The sequence below is a fragment of the Corvus hawaiiensis genome, chromosome 4 (assembly GCF_020740725.1).
Source record: "Corvus hawaiiensis isolate bCorHaw1 chromosome 4, bCorHaw1.pri.cur, whole genome shotgun sequence".
NCBI classification, from domain to species: Eukaryota; Metazoa; Chordata; class Aves; order Passeriformes; family Corvidae; genus Corvus; species Corvus hawaiiensis.
In genome coordinates, this window is record NC_063216.1 from 52,977,303 (window position 1) to 53,004,101 (window position 26,799).

Genomic DNA, 26,799 nt, shown 5'->3' on the forward strand with positions numbered 1-26,799 from the left:
TATCAACTAATGTGCATGTGAGTATGCTCATATATAAAAATTATTTCTCCCTCTCTCTCCAGCTTCTGTATTTGAGATACATTGCACCATCTAAAGTTATTTCCAAATCTGGGTTTAAAGTGTCCTCACAGTCATTTTCCAAACCTAATTTTTTCTCATCTCTGATGCTATAATAAAATAAAGAAGCAAGAGTCTGAAAAGAAGATGGAAAGTAATAATAGACTCACACATTGCAGACCTGGGAGTCCTGGTGGACACCAAGTCAAACATGAACCAGAAATGTGCCCTTGCAGTACAGGAGGCCAATGATATCCTGGAGTGCATTAAATAAAGTACTACCAGCAGGATGAGGGAAGTGAGCCTTTTCCTCTCTACTCAGCACTGGTTATACCACAACTGGACACAATTAAGGGACTGGATAGAATGCTGTGACAGCTGGGACTGTTTAGCTTGAGAAGAGAAAGCTCAGAGGGGATCTTATTAATAAATTGAAATATATCTGAGGGGAGGGTGCAAAGAGGACAGTCAAGCGATTTTCAGTTGTTCCCAGTGAGACAATGGACATAAACTGAAGCATGGGAGGTTCCCACTAAGCATCAGGGAACAAATTCTTTTCTAACGGATGGTATCTGAGCACTGGCACAGGTTGCCCAGGGAGGTTGTGAAATCTCAGTCCTTGGAGATACTTAAGAGCCATCTGGACATGATTCTGGGAAACAAGCTCTAGAGTGGTTAGACCAGATGACTTCTGGACTTTCCTTTCGGCCTCAACCATTCCATGATTTTCTGATTATGTGTAAGTACCACATGCAGGTAGCCCAGATAGACAGCCAGGTCATTTGGGTCTCTATGGAAATACGGTTCTTTACACAGTCTTTTCCATCTTCCACCTCTGAAAGTTAGTAACTGCCATGATGCAACATCCTGTCACTTCTCTACTTGCCCAGAAGTTCCAAAGGACTATAATTAATGAACTATCCCTCACAACAGCATGTGACATATTTTTCTTGAGCCAGTGTCAAGGTTCTTCAACTGTACCTTTTTATCAACTTCTGTAGCCTTGCACTGAGTACACACCCTACAGCTTCACAAATATAATCTCCATCTCCCTTGTGGTCTAGTGTTCAACATGACTTAGAAGCAACAAGGAATTTATTTGAGTCTCCTGCATTTAGAGTGCTGATGTCTGGAGTACTGATTCTAAGTAAACTAGATACTGAAAGTCAAGTGTAACCCACTGCTGAGCTTAAAATAATATTGAATATTTGAGCTCCTGCTCAAGACAGACCATAGGGATATCTTTGAAGAAAGACATCTTGGGTTGTCAGTAGTGAGCCTTCAGGGTAGAGAAAATGTATTATTAGCTTGATTCAAGAGGTATCCAAGCCCTTCTTTGCTGTTCTTACAGTAATAGTCAGTTGCACAAACTTTAGTTAGTGATGACTAAAAGTCATGTTCTTTGAGATGAGCAGTTCTCAGGTTTGAAGATGCTGATGGAGGTTGCAAAATATGTCTTTAAACATTCTCTTCTATAACAAAATCCTTTTAAGATTATTGTAGAATAGAGGGGGAAGGGAGTATTTGTTCCTTAAAGAGAGAATGAAAATAGGTTTTTCCAAAAATTTAGAAATTAGAACATCAAGTAGTGAGTATTTTGACTAATTAAATGTGGATTTTAGTTTTTGGTGAGTGATTTCACTGAATTACACGAATAACAAAACTGAAATAAGAAAGGGATAAAAAGATTGATGATGTGGATGTCACTAAAAGGTGATGTTGAAAGTACAACAAAGGAAGGGTAATCTTATTCTTTGGTATGGTCTGGAGTTTACACAATCATTAAGGATATAATCAAAAGCTCACAAAAAAAAAAGCAGTTTGCTTTCACTAGCCTTGGATAAACAGCCTATTCCTCTTTGTGCTGTTTAAGAATCTCTTCTCATTTGAGGGCAATATGATAGTTACAAACAAGGTTGTTCAAGGTGATAGAAAAAGGAGGATTAGCATGCCAACTTATCTCCGCTCCTCACATGGATGGGGCCAGAGGCATCAATCATTTCTGATAAGACGTTCATATCACATTGACACAGGCACAAAGTGTATATCAATGAAAGAAAGTCTTAACATGTTCCATATTACTGAAGTGCTGCCTTTAAATTTTCCCATTAACAGTACTGCTATTGGAAAAAAAGAAAATGGTTTAGAAAAGACAATGCTACAAGAACTATGGGTCATATTACAGATTTAAGAATTTCTACAGCAGTATGTTGGCATAAGACAGAGGCACAAACTCTACATAAATGTAAAGGTCAGCAAAGCGAATGGGACTCTGAGCAGGAGATGATGCAGCATTCTTATGCATAATCATCAATGCCAGCAACAGGGGTCACAGTCCGAACAAAACAAATGTAGGCAGCAGCCTTAACACCTTCCATTCCCTTTTTCATAATACACTACCCAGTGTTGCTGGTGTTTTCAGAATTCTCTTAAAAAAACCCACACAGTATCTCTAGATGGTAATGTGCTACATATATTAATACAGTTTTATGAGATCTACAGTGGAAAGGTAAGAATTGCAGAGGACATGGAGATAACTTGATGTTTTGAACACAAACATCTGGTAAATACTTCTTTGGGTTTTTTGACTGCCTTTTTTTTTTTTTTTTTTTTAATAGCAGCAGAATATTCTTATAGCAAGAAATAAAATTAACACAGCCTCAGTGAATAATGCACATTGTCCAGAAAACAGCTAAGCTGTTACTTTGTCCCTTGCCACTTGTTAAACTGATTCTATTAAAAGCTAATAAGTGAGATCTTTCCAGGATCTGATTAAAAAAAAATCAATATCTTTTTGATTAAATGATTGGTGTTCTTCGAGCTCCAGTGTAAATGGGCCCTCTGGCTATACTAAGGTCATCACTGCTGCAAAAAACTGCTGTATTGGGTAACTGATACTAGTACATGTGAATGGAAAGCACAGACTCTCATCAGATGTCCTTTATTTGTCTGAAAATCTGGCACTACAAAACTTTTAACTGTGTAACCCCTTCAAGTACGTATTATTGGCTTTTTAAGTGTGATCCAACGGCTGAAAGAAAAGTTTGTTTCATTAACTTCTATTCGGGTAAGAGAAAAATAAATCCCCAAAGCCAACAATCATCACCACACTCAAACTCTTCAGTACTCTAAATTCTGGGATTCTATATATTCACTTTTATATTCCAAGGAATAGAAAAACTTTTAAAACTTCACAAATCTCACAAATGACCACATGCTACAACTGGTTTATAAACCAACTAATAAAGAACATCAGAACACAGGATTGTTGCATTGTGCTGAAATGTTGCAAACACATTTCCAGTTTTCCTTTGGAGCTGTAACAATGGTCTATCTCTTACCTAAAGTTAGTAAGTGTTTCTCACATTAAATCAATTGCACTGAGGTGCCAATAATCCCTTTGAACTCTGAAATTGCTTTCACAGTGTGATTGTAGTAGCAACAGTTAACTCTCAAAGTACAGCTGGGTTACTCTGTTTTACAGAACTTTCCCCCATTCAAACTATGATCCTGTAATATCCATCTTACGTACACTATTTTACGATCTCCATGATCAAGCTAAATATAATTAGGTGCTTTTGAAGACAATCTTCTGATCATCTCCACATTTTGATTTACAAGCCAGGGCAGTCTAGCTAGTGAACTGGCTTTCTTCCGCATGAATCCAAACTAGAACATATGCTGCTGCTACTCAGTCCACGCAACCACAGATTTAGTCCATGGTAAAATCCTTAAAACATTTGCAGACATTAACATTGGGTCTAGCATGAACTGCTGCTCTACAGATCCACTCCTACTGGCTGGCACTACTTGCATAAGTAGACAGCAGTCTTAGACTTTCAAACTGTTGATTTGCTTACAACAAAATTAGATGATACAAAAACAGATCTTCAAGGCTCTGTACTAAATTGGTAAGTCCTTCTGATTTTGCTTTTCTCAAACATTTGTGCATCATGCCAGATTCCAGAACAGATTTTATAAAAGCATTTCTTCAACAACATGAAGTACCGTCTGGACTCTTAAAAGATCCAGACAGAGTATGTTTGAGCTCATATACTTTAGGAACAACTCTAAGTAGCCGTAAAAGTTCAGCAGTAGCCAGAAAAATAGAACTGAACTAAAAGACAAACAAATCTCAAGAGATGTGACCGTGGACCTCCTTCATTTTCCAACTTCAGTAACAGTACCTCTCTACAACTGCATATGCTAAAATGCTTCCTTTAGGATTCTATGCTAGTGAAATTAGCCTTAAAATTTAGGTGTCATCATGATAGCTTTTTACTTTCTTAAAAAACCAAAAATACCCAAGGAATACACAAACTGGGCTTGTGACCTTAACAGAAATAAAAGAGGAAGAGTAATAGAAGGTTAGAAGATGTAACAGTGCATAAACCAAAGAATTTTACTGGGGCAAGCCATATGGCTGTACAGTGTTAAAGCAGTGCCATTCACAACTTGCTCTACCCCCACTAGGGGCTATTACTGTTCTAGGAAAGGAAACTGCAAAGCAGAAGGAAGGGGAGACAAATGGAAGATGATACAAAAACACACCAGGGAAAACTCTAGGAATCATCAGGGGCTGAATTCGGCTGTTTATTGTTAATTTAAGCGATAGCAAAAATGATTCCTAGCAGCTAGTTTAGCCAGAAAATATGGCTATATACATATGCATATATATCAAGTGAAATTAGCATGCACCATTTAAGTAGAAAAGGAATTACTTGCGACCATAGTCTTAGTAAGCAGAAGCATGTCTTCACTCAGATTTAACTACTTGACTTAAATACTGAGTTTTCTTGCTTCCATACAAATAGAATATTCATGATCAATAAAAGCCTTTTAGAGTGTGAAGACACATTAGATAATTATTTCAATACAGAAAACAGTCTGCAAAATAATATTTATTATTTTTGTTTATTAACAGCAATAATAAAGTCATAGATAAACCTGTATTTTATTATTACCCCTAACTTAGTACAACAGAACTGCCATTATTGTGGATACCAACACATTTAGAAACAGTTATTTTTAATAGCAATTTCCAGCAACAAAAAAAAAAGTCTGGAGCAAAATACAATCCCATACTCTCAGAAACAAATGGAAAGTGATCCCAAAAGAGTATTTACCTCTAGCTTAGCGAAGTTGATAGAAAATCATTCCTATTGCCCAAAGTGGGTGCTAATCTCACTAAGTTAGGTGTAAGCAAGGCATAACAACCCCTACCAATCCAGAGAAATCTTTAGCTGGAAAATATGAAAATAAAAAACTCGAAGCATCACTGATTTTTTCTGTCATTATCTGATACCAGATTTCTGCTGTGGGAAAGTCACTAATGCATTTCAAAATCAGTTTTTCACATCTCACAAAAAACCTACTCTCTAACTCTTAGTACATGTTGGAAAAATTATGAGCATTTATACATGCTGCCAGGATGACAAATCACTTAACTGAGAATAGTCTAGCTAGAAATATACATAATTTTTCTTTTATTCATAGAATCATAGAATGGTTTGGGTGGCAACACACCTTAAAGATCATCTAATGATGATCTAGTCAAAACTTAGTGTTCAAAAGGAATACTAAGACACATTATCAAAACCATAATAACTGTTAAAAGATTTTATGGCTTTAATTTCAATCTCTTTATTTATTTTCAAAGATGCTAACCTAAAAATGTCCCACAATGAGAGCACCAATGTATATGTTAAACTGGGAGAATATTCCTTAAACATATATATTGCTTACCACAACATATCTGTTCTATTTAAACTAAAAAAAGTCAACACATAGTGAAAAACAGTAAATCTGTACATATATATTTATCACTTATTTTTGATCCAACTACCCTAAATCCTTTGCAAATATTTAAGAGCAAATTCAGAATGCTTTTCCCTATAGATTCCACTCCTAAGGGCTTATCCTGTCATTCCCCCTGTGCCCTAGAAGGCAGTTTGGATTTGTAACAACACATTTCTTCAAGGTTTGCCAGTAATGGGATGAGGAAGTTCACAGCAGCTGAAAACAGACACTGGAGTCAGGAATCAATAACTAAAGGTCACATCACAGCAAGCACGTGAGAAACAGCTCTAGAATTTGTGCTTTCATGTAACATGAAAACAAATCCATTTGCTTTCACACCACCACCACTGCCTTAACCTTGTTTTCAGCAATCCATATCACCCCAAATTGTTTTCTGTCAAAGTCTGCAGCTCTCTCCTAAATCTATCACCCGCTGTGGCATTCATTGGAGTGAACACAAACAACGTGTCCTGATGCACATTTAATTCCCAGAAATGACAGGAACTGTATTTAGGTGACTACTGTCTGAAGTGCAGGCCAGAATGAAATGTCAGTAGTTAACAGCTAAAACTGTAACACTGTGTATAGATGATTGCACTAACAGTAAAATTTAATGTACTGAGTATACCCCTTCCTTCAAAGTACTAGTTAGTTATTTTGCCTGCACTGCAAAGCACAGACATAATTTTATCAAATTCAGCCCAACTTCCACAGAGTTCCCCAAATTCCTATTGCCATATTTAAGATAACAGCTGTGGAAAGGACTCAAGCCAGAGAAGTTCATGGAAAACTGTCTCCAGTGGGAGGGACCCCAGGCTGGAGCAGAGGAAGAGTGTGAGGAGTCCTCCCTGGGAGGAGGAGGAGGGAGTGGCAGAGAAAATGTGACATCAAGTGACCACAGCCCCCATTTCCAGTCCCCTGTACTGCCAGGGTGAATGAAGGAGAGAAAATCAGAAATGAAGTTGAACACAGCAAGAAGGGAGAAGTGGGGAGGAAGATGTTTTAAGTTTGGGGTTTATTTCTCATCATCCTACTATGATATGATTGGCAAGAAATTAATTTTCCCCATGTCAAGTCTGTTTTATCTGTGACAGTAATTGGTGAGTGATCTCTCCCTGTCCTTATCTTGACCCATGAGCCTTTTGTTCTATCTTCTGTCCCCTGCCCAGCTGAGGAGGGGAGTGACAGGGTGGTTGTGGCTGGCTGGAGGCCAGGATCAACCCACCACACCCATCACCACTGCACAGCCATTTAATGGTTCAGATTTCCTGGCATATTCCTCAAACGGAACTTACTGGGCTCTTGCACTAACTTTACTCTCCTTCTGTGCTCATATTTATTAAGTGCACAGTGTTTCTCTACCAATCACTCCCATATTTTCTCTCTCAGCCAGGATTCTGAAAATAGAAATAACTACTGAATATTTTAAAAATCAAAGGTTATCAGGTCTCTCATAGAATTTAAACTCTAGGACAGATTGATTTTAACTGAAGAACAAGCACCTTCTCATAGAACTAAAGGCTCCTTTTATAAAAAATATGCTTAATTCACTAACTAAGGGCAGTCCTCCAGCCTCACGTACGGAGGAGAATTCATCTTATAAATATTACGGAAAAAGCAGAAGTTCAAAGTTTTGAATGTGCACTGATTAGGAGAGATGAAACTAGAGATACTGAAAAATGACCATTCTGTACATGTATATATGTTTCTATACAAAAAACAACTGGAAGGTGAAATAAGTAAACAAGACAGAGATTATACATTTTTTTTAAAACTTAAATGACACTACAAACCATTAGACATAACAACTGAATTTCAGAAGGAAGCAAAAGATTCTTGTGAAACAAAAATATCTTCCCCTTGTTTCTAAATGTGGAATTTGTTACCTGGATCAAAAGATACAGTATTTATTGTTAAACTTATGCAAAATCAGTATTTAAATAGAAATCACATGGTACCTGATGGGTCGATTTTCTTTACTATCAAAGAGTGAAAAGATTACTTCCAGTTCCTCTCCCAGATTGGAGCACATTAAACTCTTCATCTGAACAAAAAGATGGTGGCTGCTGGCTGGTACTGGTGTGTCTTTTTTTCGATGGCGATGTTCCATCTAAAAATGCCACAAAAACAATGACCAATTTGAGTCAATTATAAAATTCTCAAAACAAAAAGAGGTAAAATATGTAATGTAGAACTACTTTCTTAATCCAAATTATTATCTTTTTAAATTCAATATTAACTTGTATTTTTTCCTTTTTCTTTTTTTTCTTTTGCATCTGAGAAGGAAAACACAGAGAATTTATTTTCCCAGTGTTACACTGCATCACTGTTATTTCTAGGAGAAAAACAGTAATCTCTAAAAGTCGTTTTTTTTCTACTCTGAAAATGTGAAGCCATTTTAAGCTTTGTGCTGTAACAACATAGTATTTCTTAGCTGGTTTAAACAGTTAATGATCTAGATATTCCAGCATTCAAACACATAAAAAAATGCTTTTGCAGAAGACTAAATACCAGTATTTTAAAAATGGGAAAAAGCAATCATACCCACATTTTATGATCTCCAGCAAACTGCTTTATAAAAGCTAATAAATTGTCTTGATTTGACTTCACAGTTTATACCTTCTGCATTTTAGTCACCCATTACAAGAAGGACAATATTAAGTTGTACTATCCCTCTCTTACGTTTTAACAAAAATAATTTTAAACAGCAATTTTTCTAAGCTACATAGCCTTCACACTGAGGTTATGGTTTTTCCCCTTTTTTATTTTTCAAAGTATACTCCATGAGTTCCATTACTCTGTATGTTTCCTTTGTATTTTTCCTCTGTACGTTTCCTCTTAGGATTAATGGTTCCTCAGTGTATTTCATCTAGTGCTTCAACAGGATTCCATAATATTACATATGACTTTGAAATTACTCAAAGGAGCATGAAGAATTTACTATTAGGCTTGACATTACAAGTTATCAGTACAAGTAGTTAAAAATTATAAAACAAATATATAATTATTTCAGATCCACAAATAATTGTAGCGATGATGGTTTTGGGGAGGTTGTATTTAAATACAAAAGTTATCATAAATAAAATTCAGTTTAAATACAAGCTTAGTCTTAAGCACATAAGGCTCAGAACTGTGTATCTGTAACAGCTGCAGTACTTAAATATGAGCCAAAGCCCACATAAATGAATTGGCAAGATTTCTTAGACCTCGCTGGAGATTTAATCAGAATAAGAAATATCAGTGCTGGTTTTAGTAAATCAAGATGGGCTTTTATACCCAAAGGGAAGCTTTCTTATGCAATTTAACTACTATTTACATTAATATATTAGAAAGGGCCAAGAGCGCAGTATGATTAATTGTGACAATATTATACCATGAAAATATTATTAAAAGCTTATCTAGACAGGCTCTTGGGCCAGGTAAAGCTCTAATGATAAAGAATCTCATAAGCTTTTATGGATAATTAAATTCACATTAACAGTCACAATCTTAAATGGTACATCAGAAAACAAAACTTAGAAAACAAAACTTTTACCAAATAACATTTAAGCTAAGTATGTGTGCACACACAAATTTGATATCAAATCCAAGCATCTCATACAGATGTGGAGATGACACAGCTGTTCAAAAAAATTTCTTTCCTTATAGTAAAATTTATTACATTATGAAATGCCAATTTGGTTAAATAGAAAAGAGCTGCCATCAAACTATCAGTATGTAATTTGATAGCAAAAGTACCAAATATTACATTCACATACCAGCCTGTAGAGCTCTGTAATGCTGATATCTTCAGGATCCACCATAGCGTATTCTTTTCTTGGAACTAAGTCAAGTCCCAGTTGTCTGTATGAGAAATGGAATAACAATAAGTAGTTTCCACTTTCAAAAGAAACAAATTAGCTCTGCATGTGTTTGTTGTTTATTCCAATAAACAATGCACACATTAATTGGTACTCTACAATTAGTTGACTTTGGTTTTGTTTTAATGTATTTTGGCTGTATTCACCATTCACATATGACTCATCCCCTTCCTCCACTTTGCAACATTAATAGAATGTTTTTCCACAATTTTTAAATCTGTTTCACATTGTGGACAATGTGCAATGGACATTGTCCTTCGTACTATTGTGAACACTTCAGCGTGAATGCACTAGTACTGTCAATTTGAATAACAAACATGGAAAGGAAAGTAAAAAGAAAATCCATCAAATGCCAAAACATCAGCTTATTTTCAGTTTGGACTGGATGGTATCAAAAATGCTTGCCTGAACAAAATAAGGAAATGAGCTTGAATCAACAGGAATACAATTTATTTCCAGCACAGCAGCAAGCAGTAATGTTTAAGAACACATATGGGGCAGTCATGCTGAATTTACAAAAATTTGAAAGATTAGAAAGTTTTTCGAAAACATGTTTTAAAGAGCAGGAACTGACCATGTCAAAAACCTTCACAATTAATTCCTGTCAGTTACCACAAAGTTCTGAGCAGACAGGTAATCATACACATTTAGTCACAATCCTTTCACTGTATTAGGTACTTAAGCTTTCAGATAGCTGTAGAAACCCCAGAAATTCAGTTAATTCTACTGTTGAATGTGGCTTCTTCCTTTAGTTAGCATTTAGCTGTAAAAACATATGCTAAAGAAGAGACTTTGGAAACAGCACCTAAATGCCAGAGGGTGTTCTAACCATTTTCATGCTTAAAAAAAAGAGTAAGATAATACAATTAGTGTTAGCTCATTTCAGTTATTCAGATAAAAGAAAGATGCAGAGCACAGTAGCTGGATGTATGTTAGAAATGCCCAGGTAGGAACTAAATTGTGTGACCATGTTAAAAAAGAAGCAATGTCAATCAACATAGTTTCAGTTAGAACACAAAGCTATGCTAAATGCATCATCCAGGCATCTAGCCAAGTGCATATTAAAAAGACGTAAAATGCTGCTTCAGATATTCCAATGCAATTCTCTCACAGACAGTACTACTTCTATGTTAACTACACTGAAATAAAAGAGCAGAATAAAACAATAAGTCACTTTTCACTATTAAAACATAGTGGACATAAAAACAATGAAGGAGAAAGTCCATTTTAAAAAAATGGCAACACTTGTTAGAAATTTGTTCTTTATTTCAGCATTCTACAATCAGCCTAAAGCACTGACTTTACAATTTTATTACATTTCATTTATTTCTATTCACTCACTCGTTGCCCCAGTCCAGACGAGCAGTGATGTGTCGCTTGACATCCTTCATTCGATCATGGGTGAGATGGCCAACAAGGACTTGCCTTCGCAGGTCTAGGATTTCATTCATTATGTGCCACAGCCGGTGAAAAAGATCCCCCTCATTCCTCTGCGAGATAAAAATATAACTGTCTCTACATCACCTGTATAATCTGATAATCCTAATAAATACATGCATGATGAGGAAATTAAGAAAATCCCTTTTCCCCCCTACTTAGTCTTTTTTTCCCCAATTGCACTGTGACCATTTTACCTGCACTTGAGTGTGCACACAAAATAATTTCAGACCTTGCCACAGACCCTGTCTCTGCACCACATCCATTCCAATATTCCAGTCCAACTCCTTGTGTCTCACATTTACCTAGTCTAATGTACATGACAGCTATGACAAAAATTCTACAAACAATTTTCATGTGTTTCACGACACAGCATTGTTGTATTCCAAGAGCATGTTCATTCTGTGCTGCTGTCTCATCCAAACTGAATATATGATCCGTATTTCAAGACTATCTTGAACACACACACATAAGGGGTAAAAAAAGCAATAGCTCTGAGCATTGAAACTCTGAACTACAGGGTTAATTTCTTTTATCTTTCTCTTGCATTGATATAACTACTCACTACTACCTAATCATAAATAAATACCATCACGTAGACAGATTCTTGTCCAAACAGTTGTTCCTTATCTAACTGTGAAGTAGGAGAAATTATGTGAATATGATTGCTTTAAAACCACATTCTCCTACTCTAATTATATACCAGCTAAGGGCATAACAATTTCCCATAAAAGAACCTCTATTTTGGAAGAATCTATTAACTCTTCCTTCACTAATTCAAAGTAGTTTTACATAGGTTTTTTGAGAACCTTTAGCTTAAGAAAATTACTGCAACCTTAATTTAAGTGATTCATTACACAAAGTTGAAAAAATACTCCTATTCAGATTTTTTCTGTTAATTCTTGCCAAAAACCCTAAGCCCATTTCTCTTTTCCTTCTTCCTATGAATAAAAGGCATAAAAATAAAGTTCAGCTACTTAAGTTAACTGCTATAGAAGTTAAAATTCATTTAGAAGTACCATTACTCTCCATCAACAACTTTTATATTCCAAGCACTCTGACAAATTGCAATTTGATAAATCTGCTCTTTTTACTTCACATTCATTCACTTCATAAGCTCAGTAAAATGGGCATTAATTTATTGTTTGTCTTGGCTTTCTGTCTGGAAAGGAAGAAAACCAGGGTAATTTTGAACATGCAATAACAACAGCAGTGAAGAAAAATGTTGCTAAAAAGAGAAATAACTGCTCTAAGAACAAGAGGGAAATATGAACATTATAAGTAAAAGAAAACCAAGGAAAAAAAGGTCATTGAATGAGCCCTTGAATTAGAAACAAGAGCTAAAAAGGACTTTGTAGGAACATTATAGAGAACTATACTGATGGTATGTTTTCCATCAGACACTAGTATATAGACCTTTCATTTCTGCAGTTAGAAAATCAAATTTAATAATTCAGGTGCATCTTTGGTCCCGGTATCGGATAAGTTCTACTGAAGTAAATTATTCATGCAAATACAAGAGACATGCTAATGTTTAGTAACACCATGAAGCTCAAAATAAAATTTCAAGGTATTAGTAAAATCATTAAAAATCAAACTGAATGTTTTGGTTTTCTTTCTGAAATATGTGCTTAAACCAGAGCATCTAAACAACAGTGCACCTTTTGAGATGACATGAAATCAAAGCAATATTATTCAGGGTACTTGCCACATAGAGTTGTTTCCACATTGTTCCCCAGTCTCTTAGAGTTGATGTCATTTCTGTAATAACAGAATCTTCTGTTGGAATAACCATTTCAAATTGTCTGTAACATGCAGAAGAACACGTGATATTGCACAAGCATTACTAATCCCATTGCAGTTACTAATATGTAGACTTCTTACTGCCAACAGTAATGAATGTCTATCAATCTACATAAGTGCTCCTTCAGACCATGACATTTTTTATTTGTATATTTATTTAATCCCCATGGAAAAACTCTGAGTGAAAATAGTTTAATCCCCATGCAGAGTCTTGGTCTTAGAGAAGTCAAGGTGAGTTTTTTTACTATAAGCATATCAAAAACTTTCACAGCAGAATAAATCCCACAGTTTCCAAAGGGATCTTGACATGTCAGCTTTTTATGCCTGGATTACTTTTTTCATATCTTGTCTCTTACTAAACTGACATAACAATGTGACAGCTCTTGGCCATGGTGTGCAGCAGGGCACATGGCCTGAATGGGAAACACAAACTAACAAAGGAAATTTGTTTAGCAACAAAGATTGAACTCCATGCAAGTACTGTCGTGGTGTCCACTAACAAAAATTATTCTGCCTTTAAACTTTATTTTATTGTGATGGTTTACAATTCTGTTTCACTGAACCTTCAGTTTTAGCTACAACTTTAAAAGGAGAAAGGATCCTAGGGCACGACAAACCACATGTGGCTATAACTTCCTAGCAAACAACAGTGAGTTTTACAGTAACGTGGTGACATTTTCACCTGTGGGAATGAAACTTGTTTTAATATCATTACAGACTCCATCATTATTTCTACCCATCATGGATAATGGACTTTCAAGGCACTCATTCATGCTCCCAAAACAAAGGTCACTTAATGTTCAGGCATCCATCTATTATGAGAAATGTCCTTACCTAAACAGGTTTCAAAATATTTTGTAACAGTTCTCTACCAATAAGTCCAAATAAAGGATACAATATGAACGATTAAAAATTAAGTAGAACTGTGAAAAAAACTGTTGAGCTAAGATCTCTGACAGTTTCTAAAAATTTTCAATTTTTAAAAGTGATACCATCGAGGTAAGTTTTAGACAAAAAAAAAAAAAAAAATCAGGTTTTTTTTGGTCAGACATTTTGAATTTGAAAAACAAAATTTTAAAACAAGTTTTAACCAATTACTCCAGATTTTATCAATTCTTCTAAAAATGAAAAGCACAGCTGTTGTCAAAAATAAATATTGGCTCTCCATCACCTGAAGAAAAGAAGCAAAGGAAAAAGCTTCTCCGTTCATTTACAGGTTCAGTAATATCTTTTGCCATTAAACTGATACATTATTTTACTCTTTTTTTGTAAAATGGCAACTGTCTACCATGGTAGAGCTGCTGCCCTCAAAGAAAATAGCTAATCTTAAACAGCAGGTTAAAAGACAGCTTACATACAGAATAATTTCCTCAAATTAAGGCAATGCCTTTTTCAAGCCAAACAATGTAATTGTTTTCTCTTTTCTCTAGACAATACAGAATGATATTCCCAATTGTGTTCAGTGTCTTTTTAGGATACAGCATTCCAATATTATGACCATGCAGGAGTATCAGGTTAGCTAAAGACAACTATTTCAAGTCCTCTAGCATTAAGCTGAAGATACCATACCATAACAAAATCATTTACTTTATAAGCCAAAGATCTTTGGTACAAGTAACTGACCATGTTTCAATATTTGAAATCAGAACATTTCCCATACCCTTTGTTCTTAACACACGCATTCTTCAAGTGAATGTAGTTAGATGGAAATATGCCCTGAAAAATAAAAAAGTTTAGGTAAAAAAAGTCCCCTTACATGAGTTCAGCATACCACTTAGTATCACTCAATATGCATAGGCATGCTGAATTCAAAGTCCTCCAAATAATTAACAAAAAAAACACACAAGGAAAGAATGCAACAAATACTCAGTATAGCTCTAACATAAACTAAAATGCCATATTCAGTAGAGTTTAAATCCTTTAACACTTCAGAAAATTAGAAGACAAACACATGTAGAACATGCAGAAGATTGTTTGAGAGCTCCCTTATGGCAGATGGTTTTATTCATTGTTCCCACCTTGACAAGAAACAGACCAGCTGTGGGGGATATTGTCTTATCAACCACATATTAAAAATAAGGATTTTCAGAAGGGATTTTCAAAATAATACAAAAAGGATGAAGTTAACAATATTCAATAAAGATAAAGCTAAGTTAATAAAGAAAGTCAAAATAAGACTTAATTTGCTGGCTACTCTGGCTGCAGTGCACAGGAAAGTTGTGGTGGATGCCTATCAAAGAGCCTGTGTCCGCCAGGAGAGGTCCTTTTCTAGTCGTTTAAGGGCTCCCCACCATCCTCTTAGAAACACAGCATTGCTGCAACACACCTACCACTCTTAGAGCCCACTAACCTTCACAAATCAGAATAAGCAAAATGAAGCAAGTAAGCTCCAAGCCTCTGGCTGGGAAGATAATATACTACAGCTCATGCAGTGATAGAAAATACATATAAGGTCTCTTCATAATAAGGACAGCTGCATACAGCTTTCCTTTGTGATGATGGTGTCCCATTTTCTTTTAACACAGCCATTAGACCTTTGACAAAACCAAATCTACTATGTAGAGGCAACTGCCCTTTTAAATGCTCCTACTCCTCTGTAATGCAAAGTAGTTCAGGAGAGCATCTCCCAAGGACAGTAAGACACACAGCCTTGCAGGTCTAACAACATGTCAGGGAACAGGATGGCTGCATATGCACCCTTACTGCAGACCAGCTGCCACAGATAACTTCTTCGAGTATCAAAGCTGGCAGAATAACAAGGGAAGAATCTTGACAGAGCAATAGCAATAACAAGAGGAGCTACAAGGTGCTCTTATTATTTTACTTTTGGAGAGACTCCCTTCCAAAATCTAATTCAGAAAACTGTTTGCATTCACACTACAAAAACAGAGAATATGTATCATCTCTTCACACATCAAGTCATGTTTAGAAAACCTATTCATAACTTCCATCACACATTTGACAGACCACAAAGCAAGACTGACAGTAAGCATGTGGTGAGAATTCCAACAAAAGACACAGAAGATGCAATAACAAACCACAACTGCTCATGTCTTATAAATCAAACTGTAATAGATATCAATGAGTTCAAAGTAGTAAACATCAAATTAGACTCTGTGGCTAAATTTATTGTTCACATTGACCTTCCACATAAGGAAAGGAAATTTATGTGATTAGAGACCACAGGCCTTGGCACAAAAGACCAGTGACTTGATATGAGCCCCTAGAAACTTTTGAAATTAATGTGTATGTGCCTTATTTTGCAGCTGAAGAATCTTGGAAATGATGAGAGAAAAAGAAGAGGAAAGCTTACAACGCAGGTTAAAAGATCAACAGATAATTTAAGATCTTTCTTGCCCATGAAAAACAAAATCTGTACAATCCCAGAGGCAAGACAACAGCAGAGATTAAGAAAATAGACACATATAAGACAAGTAAAGCTCAAACATACAACACAAACAGACACTGAAACATAAATTTCTTAACTTTTCATGTCCGAATGCAGAAGAAATCAGTGAAGTCTGGTTTAGAATATTACGCTACTATGGAAATCAAAGACTACACATCAAAGAAAACCAAAATGAACCATATATTGTACATGGCACCACATATCTTTTATTCTGTTGATACTCTGCATGTGGCTCCTATAAACTAGCTGTCTCCTGGCTGCTCTAAATTAATTCACAGCATCAAGAAAAACAGGCACAGTTTAACCAACTTTTCCAGCCATGTTTACAATTTGTATTCGCAGTAGTGTTTTCCCTTTAACCTATCTTCCTCTGAGTGGAAAATCTAAAAATCAGAAATGAAAGAAAATTCACCACAGCCCTGGATTTTTCAAGTGTATTATCCTAATACATAGAAGCATTTCAGAAGGGTAATCCAGGTCCAAATCTAATTAAAGTAGTATCAATAATATACTTAACACTAAGCTCTAGTTTTCTTTTAAGAGTAAATATCACATACTTACAAGAAGACTAATAACTTTTAAAAAGTAAATACACATTTTTGCCAAAGAATACAAAACTGCAATTGACCTTTACCTTAACACTGGGGTTTTTTAAGGCAAATCCTCTATACCATCCTGTGAAGAAAGCACATTTTGCTTTTTAAAGTATGCAAATCATTTACATATGTAAAACAGATTTCATCTTTCCCTTTTGCACAGATATTACAATTCCACAGTGCTGTCAGACTATACTCATTTAAAAGATTTTCCATACAGTGAAAGGTATTTCATTTAAACCAGCTCATATTCGAACTATTTCATTCACACAATTTCAGGAATTACTCTTTAACCCTGTATCCCTAAATGTTTCTAACAATGTAACCTAGGTAAATTTTGCATTGAACATCAGTCTAAATCGAAACAGTTTTGTATTAACTCTAAACATTTACAAATAATTTCTGGACTTCAGGTTCTGCATCTATCAACCACAATGCTATACAGAATTCATAATATACCTGATTCAAAAGAATAGATCCTATGCCTTCTAAAAGAACATTTCTTACAGGGTTAACCATGTATAATCCTGGTATGATAAAAAAAAGACCTATATAATCCCAAATGATAAAAAAAAGATTAAAAATTATTTTAAAAAACCAATGTGTTGATTTTTATGTGTTAAGGAGGCAGATTATAAAAAAAATGCAATTTTGTTTCTCTGACACTAGGAACAGACATTTGATAAAACTATATTTGCATTCTCTAAGGCAAAACAGAGGTAGAAGAGAATGCTTACAGTGCTTTAAGATTTAAAGTTGTGACTTTGAATTAATTTGAAGATGTCTTGATGGCAGCCAGGTTTCCCTCAGAAATACCAAGAAAGCAGAAGAATCATGAGAGACTTCCTTTCTGATACAACTCTTAGCCTCAGTAAATATTAAACAGTGAGATTAAATAAAAATTAATGTACTGCAAACTGATTATTATAGAGATCAGGGCTCACTTGAACTGTGGAAAAAAAATTAAGAGGGCAAAATGTGTTATATTATTGACCTCAAAAATGTGTTACTTTAAGAAAAGAAATGAATATTAATGGACTTCAAACGACCAATACACAAAACTTAATTATCACTGGAATCACCCATGAACTCACCATCACATTTCTCTAATATTTGAACGGTGTCTCCAATCTCCAGTGATAGGCCATGTGGGACTGTCCCTCGAAAACCAGCAATTACTGAAAAATATAATATGTTTCAATTATTCACAGCATTAAAATATAAATTATTATTCCTATTGTTAACAAAAATAGCACATTTCCAGGGGAAGTTACATGTTAGAACAGACAGGCTTACTCAAATTTAATAACCTGTGAAAAGAGTCAAGGAAAGAATCAGTAAGCCACTTTTATGAGCATAAAATTTAAAACACAGGACTCAGAAAAAAACCCGTAAACACAGCCCTACTACACATGAATGGAAAGCTTGTACTGGAGAACACTATTAGCTAGCTCATATGAACCCCGAAGGACAGAAAGTGTTTTATTCCAAATGCTTACACTAACACGCATCAGACCTCACAATTTCGCAAGCTGAAAGTGCCAATATGTGCCAATATTTTTGTTGCCATCTATACCACTCACACGCAGTGACAAGAAAACCTTATTTCACATTTGCTTAATGGATGCTATAGACCCAGCACCCCATATAACCCCAAATGTGAGGAAATGGTTAGGGGGTGGAGAACACTAAAGCATGTTGTCCACTCCAGTACATTAAGTGCACACACAGTTTCCCCTGCAGCTTCACCAAAGCCATTGAAGGGAGGTCATGAGCTCAGGCTGGGACAAGAGCTTCAGAAATGGAGATGGAGATAAAACATGCTTCAGAAATAAAACAGACACCAGAGCAGTGATGTTCCCAAATACTTACAGTGGCCAGATATTAAGTCTTATATTGTTAGTTCTAAAACAATAGATAACTATTTTTTCATGCAGAATCAAAATAGATTACCAAAAAGCCACTCAAAGAGCTCACTCCTACAAATGCTAAAAATCCAACATGCTAGATAGCAATTCAGCTATTCAACCCTGTCAAAATATTGCCCAATTCAGATCATGAGACCAAGAAATAGTGCTTTTGATTCTCTGTATTGTAATCTTCTGTCAGAGCTTAATTTTGAAGTGGAAGAGGAAAACAGCCTATCCACCAGGGCACGATGCACAAAATGACTTTGCAGCTTAACCGCAGTCTTACTGCTGTCAAATACCCAACCATCTAGACAGGAAACCCCAAATCTCATAGGAAAGAAAAAAAAAAAAAACACTAACTGAGAGGCATGATAAGAAAACTTCACACATAAATGCCAAAAAGATATGTATATATGCAAGGACATATATACTAGACTCTTGCCTGCTGTTGAAGGTCTAACCTGCCACAAGCAGACACTACAGTCAAACACAACATAACCTGTCATCCACCATCTGTGCTTGCCACATTGTTCATCAAAGGCAGCAGGAGAGATCAGCTGTCAGCAACCACAGAAACTGAAAAGTCACTTGTTCTTTGGAACAAAGTTCCAGATTCTAAGAGTAAACCAACAGGATATGGTTTATGCTATAGGATGGCATGTTCGAAAGTGTACAAAAGTACATTTTTGCCAAATCCTTCTTCAGAATTTGAAGACTTCAAAATTCATTGTATTCAATCATCACTTCAATCATAAGAAAATCATCACTGTGTTTAACCCACAGTCTTTATCCCTTTGAAAAAATGTGAGATTGTATTCCTGGGCAGTCCCTAAGTGCTTGATACAACGTAAGACCAGTATTTACAGTACTGAACCTCCTCAAGTATGTGTATTGAATCCATCTCTATTCATCTTGTTGCTACTGCCACTCTTCAAGTTTTTTACTCCGAACTGAATACTGTGAGATATGCAGCATGAAATAAAAAGCTACTTTGGTTCCAACACCATGATCAAGTACACTATTTTTAAAGCAGCTTAGTAGTAAGACAGCATTTTTACAGTGAAAAAGTTTGCCTAAGAGTTGGAAAAAAATCAAGAAATTTTCAATTTATTCTTATACAAAGATGGGAAAATTAGATCAGTTTATTAACTATGAAGAAATGAAAATAAACAGAAAATTCCCTGAATTTCAATGCAATGTACATCTAAATTCTGCTGTGGCACTGCAATGACAGGAGTCACTCTGGTCACCTTTCCAGTTTCAAAGAAGCAAAACTGAAATATGAAGCCTGCCAAAATAGCATGTACAGCAAATGAAATTAAGGAATTAACTGAAGAAGCATGCAAAATCAAACCAAACCCTTGTCTGTTATTACAGTTGTGAGATGTCTTATTTTTAAACTCCATGAAGTAAAAAAAAATTACAGTAATTTTCTCCTTCAGAGCCAATATATCCTGTCACATTGTTATGATTTGACTATGCTGTGACATTCAGTTTTTATTACTTAGTTACTAGAGTTGTTAAAGATCTTTTTCTCTTCTTCTTTGTTGTTTTTTTTTTTTTTTTTTTTAAGAAGTTTAAGAAAACTTTTAGGACAAAAAGAGATTGAAATCTGACACAGTGCAGAAAATAGCTAGAAATCATTTTAGAGACGTACAAAAGAACAAAATTATACCTTGAAATATCTTCTAGAAGGATGGCCTGCAGAGTACCAAAAAAAGAAAGAAAGAAATGAGGGCATCATCTCTAAGCACATTCCCCTGATACACTTGAAAAACTCTGCCTGGATTCTTGTGAAGGCCTTCCCGTACTCTTGTGGAGTAAGGTCAGGCTCAAAACAGGTAGCCTGTGGTGTTTAGCAGTGTCAATCAAAGTAAAATAAAGAGCATTGCAGAGCAGCAGAGGATTTAATGAATAGCACAGGAACCCACAGATAAACTTATCTCCCAAATGTTTACTCAGCTAACTTTGTAATAATCAAGTCATGCTACAGAACTGGCACCGAGACAGAAGGTGTCCATCATAACAACTGTTATAACAACTGGTGACAACAGATGAGGGCCGAAGTATTCAACAACCTTTTTTCCCCTCAGTCTTCAATGGCAACCTCTCTTCCCACACTTCTGGAGTGGATGAACAGCAGGATAGGGACTGGGGGAGCAAAGTCCTTCACTGTAAATATCAGGTTCATGACCACCTGAGAAACCTGAATGTACGTAAGTCCATGGGGACCTGATGAGATACATTGCAGAATCCTGAGGGAATTGGATGATGTAGTAATGGACTATTTATAAGAGCATGTAGTGATAGGACAAGGGGGAATGGCTTCAAACTGAAGGAGAGTAGGTTTAGTTTATACAGTAGAAAAAAAAAATCATTTACTGTGAGGGTGGTGAGGCACTGGAACAGGTTGCCCAGCAAAGCTGTGGATGTGGATTCTTGTGAACACTTAAGGTTAGATGGAGTTCTGAGCAACTTGGTCTAGTGGAAAGTGTCCCTGCCCACAGCAGAGGGGTTGAAGCAAGATGATTTTAAGGTCCCTTCCAAACCTTCTATGGTTCTGTAGATTCTAGAGACCCCTATAGAATCTATAGGTTCATCTATTCCATGATTCATGTCTTTTTAGTTTATCTGTGGTATATATACATAAGTAGACTACAGGGAGGATAAAAATTAAGGCTTGAAAGGAGGTTGCTGTTCCACCAGAGAAGATCCCAGGGTTTAGCGGTTCAGCTAGGATATGGGGTTCTTAAGCAAGCCATTATATAAATTTCATGTACTGAACATCTCACCCTTTTCTCCAATGACCACATTGTTCTGAAAAAGCAGATGCTCCTTAATTCTTTTTTCTAGTAGTAGCAAGTATATAATTAATCACTCTGCAGTGACCATGGCTTAAGGTGTTCTCAACCTACGAGCAGTACACATTTATCATACTCACAGAACTGGACTTTTTTATATACGGCATTCACTGACCCACATGCATCATATCGTGCACCACTTTAACAACAACAGCTGTTGTGACTATCACTTTCTCTCTTCCATTGCAACTGTATTCCAGAGACCTTAGAAAAGGAGGATGGACAGGAGAAGAGAAATCTACTCTGAATACAGATCATTTACCAATGCCTGCAGTCTTTGCAGATGGACTGTCACAGGCATGTCCCCAGGAAGCTGTGTATCAAAAACACATCTAGATATAGTTTTTGTCATTGTAGTAGCTGAAGCTCATATAAATGTTCCTTTCAAGCACAGGAATAGTGATTGATGTCCTCTTTAATCATCTCACAGCCACAGGAGAAATATGGAACTCCACAATAAAAGTTTGTGGCAGGGTATGTCCTCAGAAATATTTTAGAAACTGAGTTCAAATACTGCAGCCCTCTTGCTTTATTAAATATTTTCTAGCTACCAAAGGGTGCTCAGAGAATAAGAAAGGAAGACAACAACACAGGATACAAAAACCTAATCTATACAGAAGGGGAAATCATATGGTGAGAACTACAGTGACATGCAATATTAAAGCAACTTCAGTTTTGGTTTGCTTTGCTTTGCTCCTAAGTTCAGCTTCTCAAAACAAAATTCATCTTTGTGCTTTCATTCCAATCTCTGGTTGGATGTGCTCACTGTTGGACAGTTTTACATATGAAAGTGCCTGGTGTGTAAAAAGATCCATCCAAGCCCAAAGTCTTAATTAAAGCCTAAACTAAGTGGGGGGTTTTGGTGCAGCTTCTGCTCATCTAGAGCGCAGACACCACTGCTGTTCTAAAAACTAAAACAAGATATTTTTCTGCTTGCAACTAGTGCATACAAAGCCTTACATGTGAGTTAGCATTATGAAGAGGATTTGAGACACCCAGAGCAACCTGGTTTCATGGCTGGCTTGACTTCTTGTTTACAAGATGAAAATGTCTCCTCACAAAGGGTACAACACAACATGGTGCTCAAGATGCCCTTGTCACAATTTAGAAGTAAGGTCAACACCACAAAAGGACACACATATTACATTCAGTTCTGGGTTGTGTGGCAGGACATATACCCCCATACATAAAGGGAGGAAAAGAAGTCATATCTACAGCAACTACTCGATGCTCAAAAATGAGCATTTGTATTACAATAGCATACTTGGGTTTCACATAATAAAAAACTGTCCTTCAACTGAAGAGAGAAGAGTGGGGAAAAGATGTGAGGCAGAAGAACATAAATTACTTTAATAATTAATTATTGCTTGGCCATATTCTGCTTGCAAAATGCTTGAGTAAAAAATAGACTCTAGTTCAATGCCATAAGTTATGATACCCCAATTAAGAGAGGTGGCATATAAAGCACACAGAAACATGGTAAGTACACACTAGATGATCAGATTTGAAGGGTGGGAACACTGTGTCAGAGGGACTGGCTTTGACAGGGAACAAGATGCTCTGATAGGAAAGGAATTGATTAGCTGGCAACAGGGGTGGTTGGCCCACTTCAATGTTTGGCTTAGGGTTATATTCTTAAAATTTTTATGCCTGAAATAACTGGAGATCTGCATATAAGAACTAATGAAGCAGACATTGTTGTTCTTTTCCTCCTAACAGAAGGCCAGAAGCTATTATTGATTCCAGATATTATCTGCTGAAATTGAAATCAGGTCCTCTAGGTAGCAAAAGCAATTTTACAAGTTTTTGTTCTGGACTTAAAACTGCCATTCTTTCAAGAGATTGAGACTTTCAGGAACAACTATTTCAAGGGGTTTTGCTCTATTCAACAATTGAAAAAAATAATTTAAAGAAAACTAACAAATGAAATTGGGAATGAAGTTGTTATATTGGTTAAAACAGTAATGTTGTATTTTGACTTCATGATGGAAAACTGAACTTGCTTTTATGAAGTTTTTTAGTTGGTGAGTAATGACATGTATGTATTACCTTTGAGGAAGGCTCTGATTCATGGTCTTTTTGCAGAAATATAAAAACTATCCTTTGATATGGCCTTATGCATAGTAAATACAACAGACATCTGGCACTGTGAGCAGCAGCAGAAAGTGCAACATCATCTTCACGGCAGCCATTATTAAGAAAGAATAAAAATCTGTCAACAACTCTCCCAAGCATACTGTTTGTAAATTCATCTCTGAAGCTACTGACCACTGGCAAGCAATGCAAGCATCCAGTGGTACAACTCTCAGCATTTTGTGGCACAGGGATCTCCTGAGCCAGAAACGGTATTTCTGTGTTTAACAACCATGGATATATTTTTCTTTTATTAATTTGCCTAATTAGGATTTATATGCATCACAATGTCAGTGTCCACAGTAAGCTTTCTAGTTTAAATACGCTCATGCAAGAAAAAGGTCTTCCTTTCATTTCACAGTGCAATTTCATGTCCTCTTGTTCTTGCAGGAAAGTTTGAATAAGAAATTTCTTGTCACCCTCTCTACCATACTTTTTCCAGGATGAAGCCTTTTCTCCTCAAAAGAAGCTGAAGAAGCTTTTTAGGTTTCTAAATATGCAGGATTACTAGCAGCAGAAACACATGGAGGCATGCAGCTTTGATATTGCAAAATGGCCAGAGCTTACTGTAAAAGGCCATCATGTGCACTGAGCTTTGCCTACATATGAATTGATCTGGATGGAGTGCAATGACAGCACAGCTACACGCTCGTGCTTCTAATACACAAGTTAATTCAGGCATCTGTTTATAATGCATTGTGCTGCCTACAGACACCCCAGGAGGCTTGCTGCAAACCAGCAACAAGCTAATGAAGACAGCGACAGAAAAGAGAGAGGGAGCAGGGTGGGGAATCGATCTAATCTCCTTTCAATAAACACAATATATACAAATGTTAGTTTCAATAACAGATGTGATCCTTAAATCTCTTGCAGATTACCGAGGATAAACACTTTCAAATTTGTATTGAAATAAAAGAATGTGAGTTCTCTTGCTTGTGTTTGTAGACCACAATTAAAAGGATCAAATGCATAGTTCGGATAACGACAGCTCAGTGTGGCTTTTGAATATCTCAAGTGCTGCTCACATGCAGCAGTCAGTTTTCTTAAGAGATGAGAGCTTGCATGGAATTTTCCTAACAAGGACATTTATTGAACAGCTATTCATGAAAATATATCAAGGCACATCAAAAATCATCAAAAAAGTTTGCATCAATGTCCAAGCATTGAAAATACTGTATAAGGTAGAAGAGATATAGAAAACTAGTCTTCAGTTCCTGTGCAACAAAAGTCTGGAATTCCTACTGCTAATAGTACTGACTACCTGTAAAGACAAGGCAAATGGCAAGTCTGAAATACAGAAAGGACATGGAGCTGCAGTAGATCGTATTCCCTCCTGTGACATTTGAATTCAGCAAGGTAATCACTTTCAAATCCCTGATTACAATGCTGCCAAAAACCATAGGACAATTCTAACACAGATAATCAGTTTAGAGTGAATGTCTGAATGCATGTCAAGCTCTCTTCATCCTGCATCTCAGCTACAGGCAGGCATGTTATAATCTCTTCGATGACAGCTAGATCGGTTCTCCCAATATGTGCAAATGATTTAACTCTTTGCTTTGGGTACCTTAGGTATTAGGACTATTAAAACAGAGCACTAAAAGTAACAAGTGATGATGGTACCTATTTGATGTTGAGAATCACTGCCCATCTAGAACACCAAAACTGGAATAGTTCAGCATGTACCACCAGTGTCCCTGTCCTTGCAGGTATGACATTTCATTGTTTTCTTTCTTGTATCAAATATCTAATTAAGCCCTTTATAGTTCTTGAAATCCTGCTTGCTATCTTTTTATGTCCACATGTTGTCCCTACTAAGAGCAATTTCTTGATATGCATTAGTTCTGGAACAAGAAATTTAGAAGTAAAAAGAAAATAAAACAAAAAAGTCTTTAAAAGTCCAGAAAATCTAGTACACCTTAAGAGTTTATGAATAAATGACACAGCTCTTCCCCTGAATTTGCTCAGGAATGTCCTCTACAGAGAAGGAATGTCAATGTAAAACCCATCAGAGGCATCATGGAAGAAGGCAAGGTGGACTCAGTACTAACAGGTGTAGATTTCATGTATTTAATCAAATTATGATAAAGAAACTAGTCTGCAGCCACTTCAACCAGTTGGTCTCGCTTTAATTCTTTACTGTAGAGCTAGAGATGCAGTATCAATGCATTAAGACTGCCATGTTAAACAGGAAGGGTGGATTAAGTGTGCATTTTCTTTTATTACTTGGAAACAGCATCAACTTAAAAATCCAGCTAGTAGAAAGGAGTAAGTGCAAAAAGTAGATTATGTTCACATAACATTATCTGTAAGAACAACCTCTTTTAGTTAAAAAAAACTATGACTTTTATTAAGATTAAGTATTTTCAAAGTTTTAATAATTTTCAAAATTTGTTAAGCAATTGCCTTAATTTTTAATAGCATGATCAAGGAAAAGAGTTCAAACTATTTACTTGGAAAAGAATTCATGTTTCATCCATAGCCTCTGGGGAAACAAAGTTTCTGAGTAAAATAAACCAGCAAGGGGTTTTCTAACTTACTTTAAGTGGCAGGTATGATAAAGATGGGAGGACAAGAGCACAGCCACGATCTGTATCAGGAGAGTTTCAGGTTGGACATCACGAGGAATATCTTCATGGAAAGGGTTGTTAAACATTGAAACAGACTGCCCAAGTGGAGTCACCATCGCTAGAGGTATTCAAGAGACTACTGGACACGGCACTTAGTGCTCTGATCTAGTTGACATGGTGGTGATTGATCAAAGATTGATCAATCTTAGAGGTCTTTTCCAGCCTAAATGATTCCGTTATTCTGTGATGTATCCACAGCACAAGTGCATCATCTGAGGTCTGCCAAAGCCAACAAAGCCACAAATGCCAGATCTCATAGCAACTCATCAGTGTGTTTTGTACTTCATTAAAGCTCACCAAAACC

The 26,799-nt window shown here is 36.1% G+C and overlaps 1 protein-coding gene across 5 annotated transcripts in view; it reads right to left on the reverse strand.

The window, feature by feature from the left end:
- Positions 1 to 26,799, reverse strand: part of DOCK4 (dedicator of cytokinesis 4) — a 233,386-nt gene that overhangs the window by 133,348 nt on the left and 73,239 nt on the right. For 4 of the 5 annotated variants that reach the window (XM_048300556.1, XM_048300554.1, XM_048300555.1 and 1 more), the window contains exons 2-8: positions 18,056 to 18,139; positions 17,000 to 17,040; positions 14,617 to 14,672; positions 12,862 to 12,958; positions 11,058 to 11,206; positions 9,615 to 9,699; positions 7,815 to 7,966 (exon numbers count right to left, since the gene is read on the reverse strand). In XM_048300556.1, coding sequence (XP_048156513.1) covers positions 7,815 to 7,966; positions 9,615 to 9,699; positions 11,058 to 11,206; positions 12,862 to 12,958; positions 14,617 to 14,672; positions 17,000 to 17,040; positions 18,056 to 18,139 — 664 coding nt within the window. Of the gene's footprint in view, positions 1 to 7,814; positions 7,967 to 9,614; positions 9,700 to 11,057; positions 11,207 to 12,861; positions 12,959 to 14,616; positions 14,673 to 16,999; positions 17,041 to 18,055; positions 18,140 to 26,799 lie in introns of those variants that run through there. The other variant, XM_048300557.1, reaches the window with a different exon arrangement.